This window comes from Dendrobates tinctorius, unplaced genomic scaffold (genome assembly GCF_039654945.1).
Source record: "Dendrobates tinctorius isolate UK_male_01 unplaced genomic scaffold, ASM3965494v1 ptg000201l, whole genome shotgun sequence".
NCBI lineage: Eukaryota > Metazoa > Chordata > Amphibia > Anura > Dendrobatidae > Dendrobates > Dendrobates tinctorius.
Genome location: NW_027361868.1, coordinates 11,653,073 through 11,671,641, shown reverse-complemented (window position 1 = coordinate 11,671,641; position 18,569 = coordinate 11,653,073). Strand labels below are relative to the sequence as shown.

Sequence of the window (18,569 nt, the reverse complement as noted above, 5' to 3'; positions counted from 1 at the left end):
GATAACCCTGCTTCCACCATATGAGCAACTTCTACCCTCAACGTGTGTCTCCTTCACCCTTCCTGGTATACTGTAAGCCCTCGTGGGCAGGGCCCTCTCGCCATTTGTACTAGTCTGTTGCTTAGTTAAACATGGTTATGGTACCCTATGTTGTATACTTATGTTACGTATTGTTGTACATATGTTATATATAGAACTGTAAAATCTGTTTTTGCATGTCCAGCATCCTGAAATTAAAGAAGACCTGTTAGATGCCATAATTTTTATCCAGTGTAAATGCAGCTGTTCCCCCCCCAAATCCGGCAATGTTTTTCTTTTGTTTCTGCTCCTGTCCGTTCCTGAGATATGGCACCTTCTTCACTGTATATCAATCCAGGCTATTTATTCAAGTGGGCGTTGCCCTCAAGTAGACTGCCACGTAGTAGAGCTGAGGACCACGCCCATTTGGCTTAACATATTGCTTTTAAGGAGGCCATATCTCAGGAATGGAGAGGAGCAGGAACAAAAGAAAAAGATCTCCGGATTCATTAGAGCAGCGACATTTACACCAGGAAAAAAAAAATTACATATTTATGGCAAGTGACAGGTCCTCTTTAAGGGCGCTATAAAATAAATATAATGCGTCTCTCCATCTGTCAGAGGGTTTATAGATCTAAGATGTGGTTTATTAAACCGAGAGATTACCAGTGATTGCAGAACTGATGGATCTGCTTATTTACAGCTAACAGCATCCAAAGAATGAGGAGGACTCCGCCACTAGACGAGCTCCAGCCACCACCTTACCAGGACGACTCTGCAACTCCTCACCTTTCCTGTACTCCTTCCGAAATCGGGGATAGTAAATGTGAACTAACACATTGTAGCAACAGTCCCAGATACTCCTACAATAAATGCCCCAGTGAGGGGAGTATGGGGCATGAAGTAGAGAGCTTCCAGAACAAAGGCTACGAAGAAGATGTCCCCAGCGATAGCACAGCCGTTCTGAGCCCAGAGGTGTGTAATACATGAGCAGGTAGTAGTCACTCGCCACATGTAGGACAAAAAGATATCTAAAATGTATTACAGCCTTAAAGGGGTTGTTCAGGCTTGGGACTGTATGTGACTGCATACTAGTGAATCCTCACAGTATGCAGTGTACATGCTGCCAGCGATGGGAAGAACGCGATTTGCATATGGGCGGACACATCACGACTAGACGTGAATTGAACAAAGCCGGTCACGTCTAGTTGGAAGTATGCAAAACGCACCAGAGAATCCTGACAGCGTGCACGATGCACACTGTGTAGATTCACAAGTCTGCAATCACTCTATGGTGAGCTCCAAGCCTGGACAAGCCCTTTAAGTGTTATGTAAGTGATGAACCAGGAAGCACAGGATGAACAGCACTGTAGGTGCCCTGGTAACATGATGTAGGGCCATGTAGTAAAAATTAATCATTGCTCAGTTTTCATCGAAATTACTGGGGTCCATACTGTAATAAATAAAAAATAGAGGAAATAGGGGCTCTATTGTATTTACTAATTGCTCTGAGGGCTTGTTCACATGCTTCATTTTTGCCTTTTTTTTCCACACTCTTTTGCTGTAGAAAAAAAACGCAGCATTTTACAGTACCTGCAAAGCGAATGATTCCTGAAATCTCATACACATGCTTTTTATTTTTTCCTCGCGGATTTGAAACATCAGAGCTTTTTTATTAAATCTGCAGTGTGTCAATTATTTCAGCGCTTTTTGCAGCATTTTATATTGAAAAAAAAAAATACATAAAAAACATGGCAAAAATGCACGTTTTCCTGCCAACATTCCGTTTTCTCCTACAGAAAAATCTGCTGCAAATACTCAATGTGTGCACACACAGCATAATAAATTGGAATATCAGCTTGATTAAAGCAGACAGGACTATTATTAAACAACAAGAGATTAATAAAATGCCAAGTAATTATTACCGTCTCACTTTTCTGGTCTCATCCGGTCGGAAGATTTAAATATGTTTTAATCAAGGTTTTTTTTTGTGTATTTCTTCCCCCCCCCCCAGTGCTCCATTTGGTAAATGTCAAAGGTTTACCCAAGCACAAACTGCGCTCATTTATGATTCCTCCTGTCTGTAAATATTGACCAGATTAGAAGCAAAATTAATCTCGGAAGTTATTAAAATAATGATTGAAATGTCAACTTCCATTAGTAAGCAAGACTTAGGCCAAGAAAATTAGCTGTAACAAAGTCTAAAAATTTATTTAAAAAAAATTGTATTAAAATATACAGTTTACTAATGTACTTTATATTAAAAAAAAAAAAAATATATATATATATATTCCATGATTTTCAGATATTGGCACTGGACCTGAAGGCTACATTTTCATTTGTGTTTGACAGAGAACTTCCCCTTTCCACAGCTCCACTTCTTCTTGGGTTCAAGAAGAGAGATATGTCCCTGTGTTAGCTCGTCATCACTGATGGGTATGAAGTGGTCTGGCTGAATGGCTCCTTTTAATAGCTTAGCCAGCCTCCTTTTCTATCATAGATGGAAAAAAAGGGCTGGGTTAGCTATTAAAATAAGCTGGTCAGCCAGACCCCTTTCATACACATCACTGATGACGAGCCAACACAGGGACATATCTCTCTCGTTGATCAGAAGAATAATTGGTCTTTTTAATTATTATACATGCACACTGATGCACATGTATATCATCATTAGGATGCGCATGTACGTATCGGGCTCAGGAGCTGAGCCTTCTCTATACACGACATATGTATATCAGCATTAGGATGCGCATGTATGTATCGGGCTCAGGAGCTGAACCTTCGCTATACACGACACGTGCATATCAGCATTAGGATGCGCATGTATGTATCGGGCTCAGGAGCTGAGCCTTCTCTATACACGACACATGTATATCAGCATTAGGATGCGCATGTGTTGTGAGTTCATTTTTCCCTTCACCATTGAGGTCTGATGAACTCCCTCCTCCGTTGAAGGAAGGTAGTGAGACTGATTACCAAACACCTGGGCAGCTAGATGATGACTGGGTGGCTGGAATTGAGGACTGGATATAAGGCTGCTGACTCCCTTCTTCCTGGCTGGTGATTTTCCTGCTGGATTCTTGGAGACCAGTCTGATTCCTGCATCTCAAAGCTAAGTTTTTCTGCTCTTCTTTGTACTCTTCAGTTTTGTTTTTGTTTTGCCTTGTTTTTTGGGAGTTCTGCCATCCCCGGCCGGGGGTGAGCTGAACTCCATTTTTGTCTCTGATCTGTTGATATTTTGCTCTGTCTTCAGAATATACCTGAGTGCTGATATAGTCTTTTGAAGCCTAGCGACTTCAGGGCCTGTTTTTCCTATCAGTCGGTTGGCTCATTTTGATAGGGTTTTTGCGGATGGCAGACAGCGGCTTTCCTATCCTGTCCTATGTAGTTAGCTTGGGCCCCATCATTTGCTCAACCTATCTTTCTATCTGTGTTAGTGTTTTCATCTTGCTTCACCGTCATTATATGTTGGGGGCTGCCTATTGCTTTGGGGTCTGCTCTGTGGCAGTTTAGTTTTTCCCCTTTCTGTCTTTAGGCTGTATAGTTCTCTGGCTGTGATCGAGGGGTCTAGGGCACCGTAGGAACCCCCCACGGCTACTGCTAGTTGTTGTGGATACGTTCAGGGGTCTGCAATCCGATAGCTGCCAACCTCTCTAGTTTTTCTGGACTTAGCTGGTATTTTGTTTTTTCCTCCTTCAGTGACTCATCATAACAGAATCACCAGCCATACCGCAGATCCTAGGGTACTCAATAGCAGGACAGAATTGTAAAAAAAAAAAAAAAAAAAAGGAAAAAAGTGTCAGAATTTTTTTTTTTTTTTTTTGTGTGCATATTTTTTCCTCTATATCTCTGAGGCCGTAGGGGGAATTTTTCTCTCAATGGAGATGAAGCAATTGTCTGATCGTGTGGAGCAGCTCGCTGCTGAAGTGCGGGGAATTTCCGCCTATCTTGCTCATTCACATGCTGCTGAACCAAAGATTCCTACTCCTGATGTATTTTTGGGGGATCGGTCTAAATTCTTGAATTTCAAGAATAATTGTAAATTATTTTTTGCCTTGAAGCCTAACTCGTCGGGGAACTCCGCGCAGCAGGTTAAAATTGTCATCTCTTTGCTGCGCAGCGATCCCCAGGATTGGGCGTTTTCTTTGAAACCTGATGATCCTATTCTGAATAATGTGAATGCATTTTTTCAAGCCTTGGGGTTGTTGTATGATGAACCTAATGCTATTGATCAGGCTGAAAAGACCCTGTTGGCATTAAGCCAGGGTCGGGATTCGGCAGAGTTGTACTGTCAAAAATTCCGAAAGTGGGTGGTCCTTACTACCTGGAATGATGGTGCCTTGGCAGCCCTCTTTCCGAAGGGTTTGTCAGAAGCCGTAAAAGATACTATGGTGGGATTTCCTGTTCCCTCTGGTCTTGACGATTCTATGTCATTAGCCATTCAGGTGGATCGGCGTTTACGTGAACGCAAAACTACACGAGAGATGTTGCCACCTGTTGAACAAATGTCTGAACCTATGCAATGTGATAGAGTTTTGTCTAGGGCGCAACGTCAGGAGTTCAGAAGGCGTAATAAGCTGTGTTTTTTTTGTGGAGATGCCTCGCATATTATTTCTGTCTGCCCTAAACGAGAGAAACGTTGTGCACACACGTTTTCTGTGGGTGGTGTTCAACCTAAGTTTCTTCTGGCAATTACTCTGATCTGCTCCCTGTCCACATTTTCCGCCAAGGCTTTTGTGGATTCAGGAGCAGCTCTGAACCTGATGGACTTGGATTTTGCTAAACGTTGTGGGTTTCCTATGACACCTCTGCGGACGCCTATCCCTTTGAGGGGTATTGATGCTACTCCTTTGGCGAAGAATAAACCTCAGTTTTGGACCCAGGTGGTAATGCGGGTCGCCCCAGACCATCAAGAAAATTTCAGATTTTTGGTGTTGCATAATTTGCATGATACCATTGATCTGGGGTTTCCCTGGTTGCAAATCCATAATCCAGTTCTGGATTGGAAATCTTTGTCTGTGGTGAGTTGGGGTTGTCTGTGTGCCCTTAGTGATGCTCCTGTTTTCTCCACCTCTCCAAAGTCGCATGATGTTCCTGACTATTTGGCTGACTTTTATGATGTATTTAGTGAGAATGAGTCTGCGTCTTTGCCTCCTCATAGGAGTTATGACTGTGCAATCGAGCTGAACCCGGGGTGTAAATTCCCCAAGGGTCGGCTTTTCAATTTATCTGTACCCGAGCACGAGGCTATGCGATCCTATATTAAGGAGGCGTTGGAGAAGGGTCATATTAGACCATCCTCTTCACCCTTAGGTGCTGTTTTTTTTTTCGTGGCTAAAAAGGATGGTTCATTAAGGCCTTGTATTGACTATCGTGCCCTCAACAAAATTACTGTTAAATATCAGTATCCGTTACCCCTGATTTCTGATCTATTCTCCAGAGTTAAAGGTGCTTGCTGGTTTACCAAGCTTGACCTCAGGGGGGCGTATAATCTTATTCGCATTAAGCATGGGGATGAATGGAAGACGGCGTTTAATACTCCGGAGGGACATTTTGAGTACCTGGTGATGCCTTTTGGGCTCACTAATGCCCCTTCTGTCTTCCAGTGCTTCATGAACGATATATTCCGAGACTTTGTGGATAAATTTTTGATTATCTATCTGGATGATATTTTGATCTTCTCCAAGAATTGGGACTCTCATGTGGAACATGTTCGGACTGTGTTCCGGATTTTGAGGGAGAATTCCCTGTATGTCAAGGGATCGAAATGCCTTTTTGGGGTACAGAGGATTTCATTTTTGGGATTTATTTTGTCTCCGTCAACTATTGAAATGGACCCGGCCAAGGTACAGGCCATTTATGATTGGGTTCAGCCCACTTCTTTGAAGGCCCTCCAGAAGTTTTTGGGTTTTGCTAATTTTTATCGGAAACTTATAGCTAATTTTTCTGGTATTGCCAAGCCATTGACGGATTTGACTAGGAAGGGTGCTGATGTGCTGAATTGGTCTACGGAGGCTGTTTCTTCCTTTCAGGAGCTGAAGCGAAGATTCACTCTGCTCCGGTTTTGCGGCAACCTGATGTCTCACTCCCGTTTCAGGTGGAGGTGGACGCTTCTGAGATTGGTGCAGGAGCGGTGTTGTCCCAAAAAGATCCTGTGACATCTAAAATGAATCCTTGTGCTTTCTTTTCCCGAAAGTTCTCCCCATACGAACGTAACTATGATGTGGGGAATCGGGAACTGTTGGCCATGAAATGGGCATTTGAGGAGTGGAGACATTGGTTGGAGGGAGCCAAACACCAAGTCGTGGTCCTTACTGACCACAAGAATTTGATTTACCTGGAGTCGGCCAAGCGCTTGAATCCTAGACAGGCTAGGTGGGCCTTGTTTTTCACACGTTTTGATTTTGTGGTCTCTTTTCTTCCGGGCACTAAGAATGTCAAGGCAGACACCCTCTCTAGGAGTTTCCTTGCTGATTCTCCTGTTTTGACTAAGCCTGCTACCATCTTAGGCGAGGGGGTAGTTCTTTCTGCCATCTCGCCCGATTTGAGACATGCTCTGGAAGAGTTTCAGGAGGACAAACCTGAGCGTTGTCCCAGTGGAAAGTTGTATGTTCCTGACCAGTGGAGGAAGAGAGTGATGTCTGAAGTTCATTGCTCTGCATTGGCTGGTCATCCAGGTATTTTTGGTACTAGAGATCTGGTGAGTCGGTCTTTTTGGTGGCCCGCCTTGTCTCATGATGTCAGGAATTTTGTGCAGTCCTGTGGGACTTGCTCCCGGTCTAAACCTTGTTCTCGCTCTAGTGGCTTGTTGATGCCTTTGCCGGTGCCCAGGAGGCCATGGACTCATATTTCAATGGATTTTATCTCTGATATGCCTGTCTCTCAGAGAATGACTGTTATTTGGGTGATTTGTGATAGATTCTCTAAGATGGTCCATCTTGTACCACTCCCTAAGTTGCCATCTTCCTCTGAGTTGGTGCCCTTGTTTTTGCAACAGGTGGTTCGCTTGCACGGGATTCCTGAGAACATTGTATCTGACAGAGGAGTTCAGTTTGTGTCTAGATTTTGGAGGACTTTCTGTTCCAAGCTGGGAATTCAGTTGTCCTTCTCCTCTGCGTTTCACCCTCAGACCAATGGGCAGACGGAGAGAACAAACCAGACTTTGGAGTCGTATTTGAGATGTTTTATTTCTGCCGATCAGGATGATTGGGTTTCATTTTTGCCCTTGGCCGAATTTGCTTTAAATAATAGAGCTAGTTCTGCCACTTTGATGTCACTTTTTTTTGTAACTTTGGTTTTCACCCTCGATTTTCTTCAGGGCAGGTGGAGCCTTCTGCCTGCCCAGGTGTTGACACTGTGGTGGAGAGAATGCACCAGATCTGGGACCAAGTTGTGGATAAGTTGTCTCTCTCCCAGGAAAAGGCCCAGCGGTTTTCCAACTGGCGTAGGACCGTTGGTCCCCAGTTTAAGGTGGGTGATATGGTTTGGCTGTCATCAAAAAATATCGCTATGAAGGTGGCTTCTCCTAAGTTTAAGCCTAGATTTATTGGACCTTACAAGATTTTGGAGATTATTAATCCGGTCTCCTTTCGGTTGGCTCTTCCTGTCACATTTATAATTCATAATGTGTTTCATAAGTCCTTGTTGAAGAGGTTTGTTGAACCAGTAGTTCCTGGGGTGGCACCTCCTGACCCTATATTGGTTGAAGGTAACATGGAATATGAGGTAGAGAAGATACTGGATTCCCGTCTGGCTAGACGGAGACTCCAGTATTTGGTTAAGTGGAAGGGTTATGGTCAGGAGGATAATTCCTGGGTCTCTGCCTCTGATATTCATGCCGAAAGATTGGTGCGTGCCTTTCATCGGGCTCACCCGGATCGCCCTGGTGGCATGGATGAGGGTTCGGTGACCCCTCCTCAAGGGGGAGGTACTGTTGTGAGTTCATTTTTCCCTTCACCATTGAGGTCTGATGAACTCCCTCCTCCGGTGAAGGAAGGTAGTGAGGCTGATTACCAAACACCTGGGCAGCTAGATGATGACTGGGTGGCTGGAATTGAGGACTGGATATAAGGCTGCCGACGCCCTTCTTCCTGGCTGGTGATTTTCTTGCTGGATTCTTGGAGACCAGTCTGATTCCTGCATCTCAAAGCTAAGTTTTTCTGCTCTTTTTTGTACTCTTCAGTTTTGTTTTTGTTTTGCCTTGTTTTTTGGGAGTTCTGCCATCCCCGGCTGGGGGTGAGCTGAACTCCATTTTTGTCTCTGATCTGTTGATATTTTGCTCTGTCGTCAGAATATACCTGAGTGCTGATATAGTCTTTTGAAGCCTAGCGACTTCAGGGCCTGTTTTTCCTATCAGTCGGTTGGCTCATTTTGATAGGGTTTTTGCGGATGGCAGACAGCAGCTTTCCTATCCTGTCCTATGTAGTTAGCTTGGGCCCCATCATTTGCTTAACCTATCTTTCTATCTGTGTTAGTGTTTTCTTCTTGCTTCACCGTCATTATATGTTGGGGGCTGCCTATTGCTTTGGGGTCTGCTCTGGGGCAGTTTAGTTTTTCCCCTTTCTGTCTTTAGGCTATATAGTTCTCCGGCTGTGATCGAGGGGTCTAGGGCACCGTAGGAACCCCCCGCGGCTACTGCTAGTTGTTGTGGATAGGTTCAGGGGTCTGCAATCCGATAGCTGCCAACCTCTCTGGTTTTTCTGGACTTAGCTGGTATTTTGTTTTTTCCTCCTTCGGTGACTCATCATAACACGCATGTATGTATCGGGCTCAGGAGCTGAGCCTTCTCTATACACGACACATGTATATCAGCAGTAGGATGCGCATGTATGTATCGGGCTCAGGAGCTGAGCCTTCTGTATACACGACACATGTATATCAGCATTAGGATGCGCATGTATGTATCGGGCTCAGGAGCTGAGCCTTCTCTATACACGACACGTGTATATCAGCATTAGGATGCGCATGTATGTATCGGGCTCAGGAGCTGAGCCTTCTCTTTACACGACACGTGTATATCAGCATTAGGATGCGCATGTATGTACCGGGCTCAGGAGCTGAGCCTTCCTCTATACACGACACGTGTATATCAGCATTAGGATGCGCATGTATGTATCGGGCTCAGGAGCTAAGCCTTCTCTATACACGACACGTGCTGACTAGCTCTGATTACAGATTCCACCAGGGGGACTTAAAAATAATGTGAAAATTTTTTTTTTCTTATTATTTTAAATATTAAAGAAAACAAAAAAACTGAGCTGGATTATAAGCTGGTATACAAAGAGTAAGAGTATGTTCACACTGTGGCCATTTCATAGAAAATACCCAAGCAAAAAAACAAAAATGAGCATATACCCTACAGAAAGTAAATGGTACTAGTACATGTAAATAGTTACTTAGTTAACCCTATTTCGATAAAGAAAACATAAAAGGTATCCCGCGACAAGGTGTACCCATCAGGATGGTCCTAACGTGTCTCTATTATTAAAATTTGTGTCAAACGACACCAGCGACAGGGGCTGACTGAGACACCCATCCATGGGGAGCTATGCAGGTGGATTACTTGGCGCCGTTTGACACAAGGAGAGGTTTTTAATACTAAAGACAGGACAGAACCATCCCAATTGGGTCACCTTGTCGTGGTTGGATCTCTTTTATACTTTTTTTTAATCAAAATATTGTTAACTAAGTACCCTATTTTATTTATATGTACTATCACTAATTTACTTGCTTTATGGTATATGATAATTTTTGTGTTTTTTTCCTTTGTTTTTAAACATTCAAGAAATAAAAAATATAAAAGTTTAAATCACCCCCTTTCCCAATTTAAAAATAAAGAAATGATTAAAAAAATAATAATAATTGTTCATCACGGCGACGGTAAAACTTTGTACTGTGAAATTGTAAAATTAATAAGCACGGTGGCTCAGTCTTGCAGTTCTGGGGTCCTGGGTTCAAATCCCACCAAGGACAACATCTGCAAGGAGTTTGTATGTTCTCCCCGTGTTTGCGTGGGTTTCCTCCGGGTTTTCCGGTTTCCTCCCACACTCCAAAGACATACTGATAGGGATTGTATGATGATAATGTATGTAAAGCACTGCGGAATAAGATAGCGCAAAGATAAGATAAGCAAAGCATAATAAATAAATAATAAACCCAAACAGTAAAGCTTGAAAATAAAATAACAATCAAAATTCTATAAATTACTTTTTTTTATTTACTCCTAAAAAAGAAATGCAATAAAAAGTGATTAAAAAAACCTTGAGCTTGCCACCCATAAAACCCTCAACCAGTAAAAAAGTTACTCATTTCAGAAAGTGGCGCGAAACAAACCAATTATTTTTGTGCAATGTTCATGATAAAAAAAAGAAAATTATAAGTGTTGTATAGCCGTGATAGCCGTGATTGTATGGACCTGAAGAATTGTGTTGCCAGGTCATTGTTACCGTGCAATAAACGCCGTAAAGAGGGCAGTAATAAATAAATAATGGCGGGAATGCATTTTTTTTTCATCATTGCACCACACTTCGTTTTTTCTTTTGGTGTTTTTTTATAGTCCTTCAGTACATTATTTGGTAAAAGGAAAGGTATCAATCAAAACTACAACTCGTAGCGAAGATAATCGTAATATGGTTATGTGGACTGAAAAGTAAAAAAGTTATGGCTCTTCGAAGAAGACGAGGAAAAAGCAAAAGCATAAAAGCGAAAAATCGCCCTGTCCTGATGCAGACATTATTATTAGGGATGAGTGAACGTGCTTGGATATGGTGTTATCTGAGCATGCTCAGGTGCTAACCGAATGTCTTCGGCGTGCTCGAAAAATATGTTCGAGTCCCCGCGGCTGCAAGTCTCACTGCTGTTTCGACAGCCGCAACACATGCAGGGATTGCCTTTTTGTTAGCCAATCTCTGCATGTCTTGTGGCTGTCGAATAGCTTCGAGACATGCAGCAGCGGGAACTCGGAACATATTTTTCGAGCACGCCAAAGAAACTCGGTTAGCATCCGAGCATGGATAACACCTTATCCCAGCACCGATTATTATTAGATACATTTATTGCCAAATTTAAGGTGAAAAAATTTGCATTTTTTTTTTCCTGGTTTCCCTCCATGTAACAATTCTCAGATCGTTATCGAAGGTGCAAAATCTTCAATTTGCACAAACCCCGTGATAATAACCCTACAAACTACACACACTGTAAAACAGCACCCGGTGCGTTCCTTCACACCCCGGCAATTAATTAATAATTTCTCCATTGACGAAAATGTAGCAAAGCTCCTCCGAGTGCCAATCTACGTCTCTTCTGCAAATTCCCAAGTGATGTGAAACGTCCTGAGGCTATAACACTAATTCGGGGTATACTTAGTAGTCATTTTTGACAAGTTCTTAGCTCAGGGAAGAATAAGCTATAATATATTCCATGGATTTCTGGAAGGTTTATTTTCAGCTCTTGTTATCTGGTTATTTTTTTTTTTTATTTTATTTTGCTCTTTATCCAATTTACTGACATATATATTTTTTAATTTTTTTGTTATTTTTTATTTTATTTTTTTTGTTCTAAAGATCTAAAAGCAAAATGCAATAAATACAAGCATACTCCTATTTTTTTACATTTTTTTTTCCGTAGGATTTGTCAGCCAGAGGATCATCTTCACAGCTTCCTAAGTCTTTTGATCCAGAGCCAGTAGCTAAATACGGCACGTTGGATGTAACTTTTGACTATGATTCACAAGAGCAGAAACTTCTTGTCACTGTGACAGCTGTCACCGATCTGCCCACACACAACAGGACTGGGAATAGTAATTCCTGGCAGGTCCATCTTGTTTTGTTACCCATGAAAAAACAGAGAACCAAAACCGGCGTTCAGAAGGGACCTTGCCCAATGTTCACGGAGACCTTCAACTTTAATCATATAGAATCGGAAATGATTGCAAATTACGCCGTGCGATTCAGACTTTACTTGCTTCGTCGGATGAAAAAAGAAAGGATTGTCGGGGAGAAGGTATTTTACCTTACGAAGCTGAATCTCCAAGGAAAGCTGTCCATCCCGGTAATTTTAGAGCCGGCCTACAGTTTCTCGGTAAGTCTTAGAAGCGAGTCTTTTTTTTTTTCGGGGAAGTTATTGCAAAATTAAAAGAAAATTAATAAATGATAATTTGATTTTCTGTTAAAGGGAACCCGTCACCTATTTTTTCGACTATCAGCTGTGGCCACCGCCATCAAGGGGCTTATCTACAGCATTCTGTAAGGCTGTAGATAAGCCCCCAATGTAACCTAAAAGAGAAGAAAAACGAGTTATATTATATTCACCAAGGGGCGGTCCGGGTGTCCGGTTTCGGTCCGATGGGTGTCGCGGTCCGGGTTCGGCTCCTCCCATCTTCTAGCGATGACGTCTTCTTCTTTGCTTCCCGTCGCGGCTGCTGCGCAGGCGCACTGCTCTGCCCTCTTGAGGGCATAGCAGAATACTGCAGTGTGCAGGCGCCGGGAAAGGTCAGAGAGGTCCGGCGTCTGCCCACTGCAGGACACTGCTCTGCCCTCAATAGAGCAGAGCAGTGCGCCAGCGCAGCAGCCGCGATGGGAAGCAAAGAAGAGGACGTCACCGTTAGAAGATGGGAGGCGCCGGACCGGACCACGACACCCATCGGACCAAAACCGCACCCGGACCGCCCCTGGTTGACTATAATATAACTAGTTTTTCTTATCTTTCAGGTTATATCAGGGGCTTATCTACAGCATTACAGAATGCTGTAGAGAAGCCCCTGATGGTGGTGCCGGCAGCTGATAGTTGAAAAAATAGGTGACAGATTCCCTTTAAACAGAGACTGTACTCTGAATTAAGAATCATTTTACTTTCCAGATGAAGATTAATTTGGATTACGACCTCCTATTTTAATAGAATTATGTAGATTAAAAGGGGTTTTAAATAAAAAAAAATATAATTTTTTTAGCCAAAAATTAAAGAAAAACATCTATAAAGCGAATGACGGCTTGTAGATCACTAAGGACTAGTGATGAGTGAATGTGCTTGGATAAGGTGTTATCTGAGTATGCACGGGTGCTCACCGAGTGTCTTGGGCGTGCTCGAAAGACATGTTCGAGTCCTCGAGGCTGCAAGTCTGACAGGAGCAACACATGCAGAGATTGTCTAGCAAACAGGCCATCCCTGAATGTGTTGTGGCTGTCTAAAGCTAGTTTTACACTAGCATATGACAGAGCTGCGGAGATATGCAGACTTCCTCTGTGAAGCTTCACCCACTGCCGCGCTTCCATTCAGCTCCGCCTACGTCGACATGCGGCCTGCATACCCAATCTTTAGCATTGGGTATGCAGGCCATGCCGATGTATGCGGATGCCTCCGCATGCGTCGTTTTGATGGTGCGGCGACCTGCGCCGAACGCAACATGTTGGATTTTGTTGCGGTCACTGCACTGTCAAAACGACGCATGTGGAGGCATCCGCATACATCGGCATGGCCTGCATACCCAATGCTAAAGATAGAGTACGCACGCCGCATGCCGACGTAGGCGGAGCTGAACGGAGGAGGTGCGGCAGTGGGCGGAGCTTCACTGAGGACGTCCACATCCCTCCGTAGCTCTGCCATACGCTAGTGTGAAACTAGCCTAATAGCGTTTACAAGCAGAACAGGAAAGAGCTTGTAAGCACTGTGCATGTTTGGCCATTGCTGCTAGACAGCAGTGTTGGTCGGTCACTGAGGCAACAAGCTGTATACAAAAAAGTGATAATATTTGAAGAACGGCTACAGCAAATTACAAAAGTGTTTTTACAAGCTCTATCCGAAAATATCCAATCTGTGAAGTTGATAATTACCCTTTAATGAAGTTGGTGTATCAAAAATGTACTCCAGTCATGAACTGAAGTCTAATTGTGTCTATATTTATGCCTCTTTTGACAGGTAGATTATGATGGAGGCCTCCAAATAAATCCGTTTTGAAAAAAACTGTTGCAAACGCTAAAAGCCGACTCGCATTTGTGCAAAAATTGTGCAATTTTTCAAATAGTTTTAGGCCAAATTTATTATTATTTATATAGCACCGTTAATTCCATGGTGCTGTACATGAGACGGGGTTACATCAAAATACAAATATCACTTACAGTAAACAAACTAACAATGACAGACTGGTACAGAGGGGAGAGAACCCTGCCCATGCGGGCTTACATTCTACAGGATGGTGGGGAAGGAGACAGTAGGTTGGGGGTTGCATTAGCTCCGATGATGTTGAGGTGGTCGTGTGGTCATTACTGGTTGTAAGCTTTTATGAAGAGGTGGGTTTTCAGGTTCCATCTGAAGGATCCAAATGTGGTGGATAACCAGACGTGTTGGGGCACAGAATTCCAGAGGATGGGGGCTATTCAGGAGAAGTCTTGGAGGCGGTTGGGTGAGGAGCAAATAAGTGTTGAGGAGAGAAGGAGATCTTGGGAGGACCGGAGATTACGTGAGGGAAGATATTCACAGATTACTTCAGAAACATACAGAGGAGAAAGGTTATGGATGGCTTTGTAGGTCAGTGTTAGTAGTTTAAACTGGATATGCTGGGAAATTGGGAGCCAGTGAAGGGATTTGCAAAGAGGGGAAGCAGGAGTGTAGCGAGGAGAGAGATTAATTAGTCGGGCAGCAGAGTTAAGGACGGACTGGAGGGGTGCGAGAGTGTTAGAAGGTAGGCCACAGAGGAGGATGTTGCAGTAGTCGAGGTGGGAGATGATTAGGGCATGCACAAGCATTTTGGTAGAGGACGGATTTTGGAAATGTTTTTGAGCTGGAGACGACAGGAGGTGGCGAGAGCTTGGATGTGCAGTTTGAAGGACACGGCAGAGTCAAAACGCACAGGCAGTGGATTTCCGGGATAGGGGAAAGTATGATTTCATTTATTGTGGTAGATAGATCAGGTAGGGAAGGTATGCGAGATGGAGGAAAGATAATTAGTTCAGATTTGTCCGCATTGAGCTTGAGGATGCGTGAGGAGAAGGAGAATATGGGCCAGACACTCTAGGATTCTGGACAGCAGAGAGGTGACATCTGAGTCAGAGAGGTAGATCTGAGTGTCATCAGCATGTAGATGGTAAGCAATAGGACTTTATGAGTTGTCCCAGGCCAAGGGTATAGATTGAGAAGAGAAGGGGTCCTAGGACAGAGCCTTGAGGGACACCAATAGACAGAGGGCGAGATGAGGAGGTAGTGTGGGAGTAGGAAATGCTGAATGTGATGTTGTTAACGTATGATGAAGGAACTCAGTCTGGAAACTTTATTTCTGAATACTTATATTGTAGTATATCTGCTTTCTGCTTAAATGGAATCTAACACCAGGTTTTTGACACCTAATTTGAGAGTAGCTTAATGTAGGTGTCGAGACCCTGATTCCAACGATGTCACTTACTGTGCTGCTTTCTGCAGTTTTGATAAAATCCATATGTTATCTGCCACAGATCTCTGAAAGCTGAGCTCTGTATAACCAAGCCACCAGCATTGATTGGCAGCTTCACAAAAAGCAGCCAATCATTGGTGTGGGCAGGGTTATACTGAGCTCAGCATTTAGAGAACTGTTAGATCTGCAGCATAAAAAAACTGTGAGTTTATCAAAACTGACTCCAGCAGCCCAGTAAGTGACACATTGCTGGAATCAGGGTCTCAGCCCCTAGATCATTCTGCTTTCAGATGGGGTAGCAAAAACTTAAAAAAATTATTTTCATTCTTTTTTTTACATGAAAGATCTTTTTAGACAATCATAGTTGACACCTGGATTTAAAAGGGTTTTCCGCTTTTAGGAAAAGCCCTGTTCTGACAATATTTTTAATTCTTGTTTAACTTTAGGCCTTTAGAGATCATGTCATCTTCAACTTGCTTAACTGTTCACATTTACGGTGATTTTGACCAGGGATGCCAAAACTTTTACATGCCACTGTTTGCATCTCCAGTAACATCCACACATGTGCCGTGCTGTGTGTGTATGATCCGTAGTACTTTTTTACTGGTATCGTCTACTTCCATGTTTTCTTGCACTCCTATCTCTTATTTAGCTCAGCGTCCTCCTAAGCAGGTCACATAAGCTCAAGATTTCCTACCGAGAAAATGTGTCACTCTCCATCAGTGACGCTCCGACGTGTCGGTGCCATTGCATCTGTCAAAACTTCAGACGTGGCCGCCCTGATGGAAGATCTGGTCCATTTTACTTTTTTTCTTTGCGAAAAAAAGGAAATAATATTGTAGTTGTGTCCCACGGAAGAGATGAGAGGGTTGTACACTGTTTGTGCACAATCTTTTTATTCCATATGGTTTAAAAACTGTATGGAGCGCAGCATGGAGTCCATGCAGTGCGGTCATAGTCTATGCAGTGTGGTCACCAATCCATGCAATGTGGTCACTGATCCATACAGTGTGGTCACCGATCCATACATTGTGATCACTGATCCACACAAAGTGGCCACCATTTCATGTAGTGTGCTCACAGTTCCATGCAGTGTGGTCATGGTTCGTGCAGTGTGGCTGTGAGTCGCCCTCACACCCAGGGCTGTGGGGTACTCGGTACCGGGCCCGATGAGCTTCAGTGGGAGATGTCACGGCGGCTGTGACCCGGCCTGTGGCCCTGGGCTCCCATTGTAAAAGGGGTTGTTTCAGTGTGCTTATGGTGATGAAAATTTATAAGTGATTTGTGACGCCACCTGTGGTGTTCGGCAATGAAGATGTAAGCCGACGCTGCAGACAGATCCTCTGGGACAGATGGTGTGGTGCAGCAATGATGTTATAGCCCTCCACAGGCAGGGCTGTAGTTCCAGGGCAGAGTAAGTGAAGTGACACGTAGATGGTGTAGTGTCTGGCGCAGGGGATGTAGCGGTGCTGGGCAGGTTTGCACAGGAATAAGTGGAAGACACCAGGGCATGTAGTTCCAAAGCTTTACTCACAGTCTGTTGTACAAACAGGTGCCTGCCTCTGTGCCATGTCCTCCGGGTCAGGGACTCAGTCAACCTCCAGGCCAGATGGAATACTCCTTTCCAACACTCCGCCAACATGTGTCTTTCTGAACGTCTCCTCTTATAGTGCCTTTAAGTGAAGTACTCCTAGTACTGAGTTACACTGGAGTACCTCCTGTCCGATGTTCTTATGAACTCTACTTGTACGGCAGACAGCTGTAGCCTGCTTTGGGGACTCCTTGCTACTAAGTCCCGGCTCACTATCCAGTTGCTGTTGTGCCCCCAAGTCTTGTGTGGGAATAAAGCGGTCACTACTTCTATTCCTCCGGTGTCTGCTGCAGGACCATTAGCATCCATACAACCTCGGGGACCGGGCCCCGGCCTTGCACTTAGAACTTCTAGGAAGGGTTCTCTTCTAACCCACGTCCTCTGTTCTCTTTTACTCCTCACGTTCCGTACTAATCTTTCTTTCTTTCTTTGGAGAATCAGGCTTTCAGTCTACGTTGCTCTCTCTCTTCCTTTCCCGTGCCAGCAGACCCAGATCACTGGGATCTGCTGCCGCACTTCCATCCATCTATCCCTCTCTCCGGGGATCTTCTTCTCTCCAACTCTCTAACCAACTGACCTCTAATCTTAAACTCTTCCCGCTCCTTGTAATGTGAACTAACTCCACCCACCTCCCAGCACGTTTCGTGTTCCAAGCAGGGAGCCACCAATGGGTGCTTTGCTATACTCCAAGCAGGGAGCCGCCGAAGGTGCTTTGCTACACTACCTTGTGGTGTGGGGTGCAGGTGTTGGAGTGTGGTCAGGAGTCTCCATCTTACCTGGATGGTGGGATACCACACCTCAGGAGGAGGTGCAGTACCTCTGTGGCGACTGAGCCTCAGGGGCGCCACATACCCCCGTTAAACACAGCACGTACGCGGGCTGCAAGGCAAACACAGTTGACAATACAGGAACATACAAAAATTTTATATTGCATAATAAACAGGTCTTATACTAAACTTCCCAATGTGGGAGGCACTGTTTCTTGAACGTTGCAAACAATTTAACTGTATCTATATTTAAAGTTATGCTACCCAATTTTAATGTGCTATGGAGCAAATTCACTATCAGCTTGGGTAACACATTTTCTAACACCACATTTCTTTTCTTTGTTATCTGTCACATTTTCTACTTTCTTAAGGAGTGACAACCGTCAACACCCGGTTTGTCACCTGCATCCTTTTACCCAATTTTCACATCTTTATTCATGTATTGTAAAACATTCTCTATATTTCTTTCTCCATTGGACCTTATAAAATCTGTCATTAATACTGTTACTACACATTATCACTTTCTAGTTTCTTGTTCAAAAATACTAAGCATTATTCATAAGTGCAAAGAATAGTCATTGGTGCAGCCATCATGTCTGGAAATGTCCTTATAACGAGGTAGTCCTTCTTCCAAGGGAAAGGTTCCTATGTAAAACCAAGAGAGAGCACCTTACATTTACAGTTCTGGATCACTCAGCGTCCATGATCTCCACAGTTCAAGTATGAAGTACGCTGCCAATAAAACTGGGCAACAACAGGATCAACAAATAAACATCTTAATCAAAAATAGAAAAACTGGAACTTGCTAATACCC

The 18,569-nt window shown here is 43.7% G+C and overlaps 1 protein-coding gene across 3 annotated transcripts in view; it reads left to right on the top strand.

Moving 5' to 3' along the window:
* Positions 1–18,569, top strand: part of SYT14 (synaptotagmin 14) — a 162,436-nt gene that overhangs the window by 119,724 nt on the left and 24,143 nt on the right. For all 3 annotated transcript variants that reach the window (XM_073553429.1, XM_073553428.1, XM_073553427.1), the window contains 2 exons: positions 722–993; positions 11,644–12,096. In XM_073553429.1, coding sequence (XP_073409530.1) covers positions 722–993; positions 11,644–12,096 — 725 coding nt within the window. The remainder of the gene's footprint in view (positions 1–721; positions 994–11,643; positions 12,097–18,569) is intronic.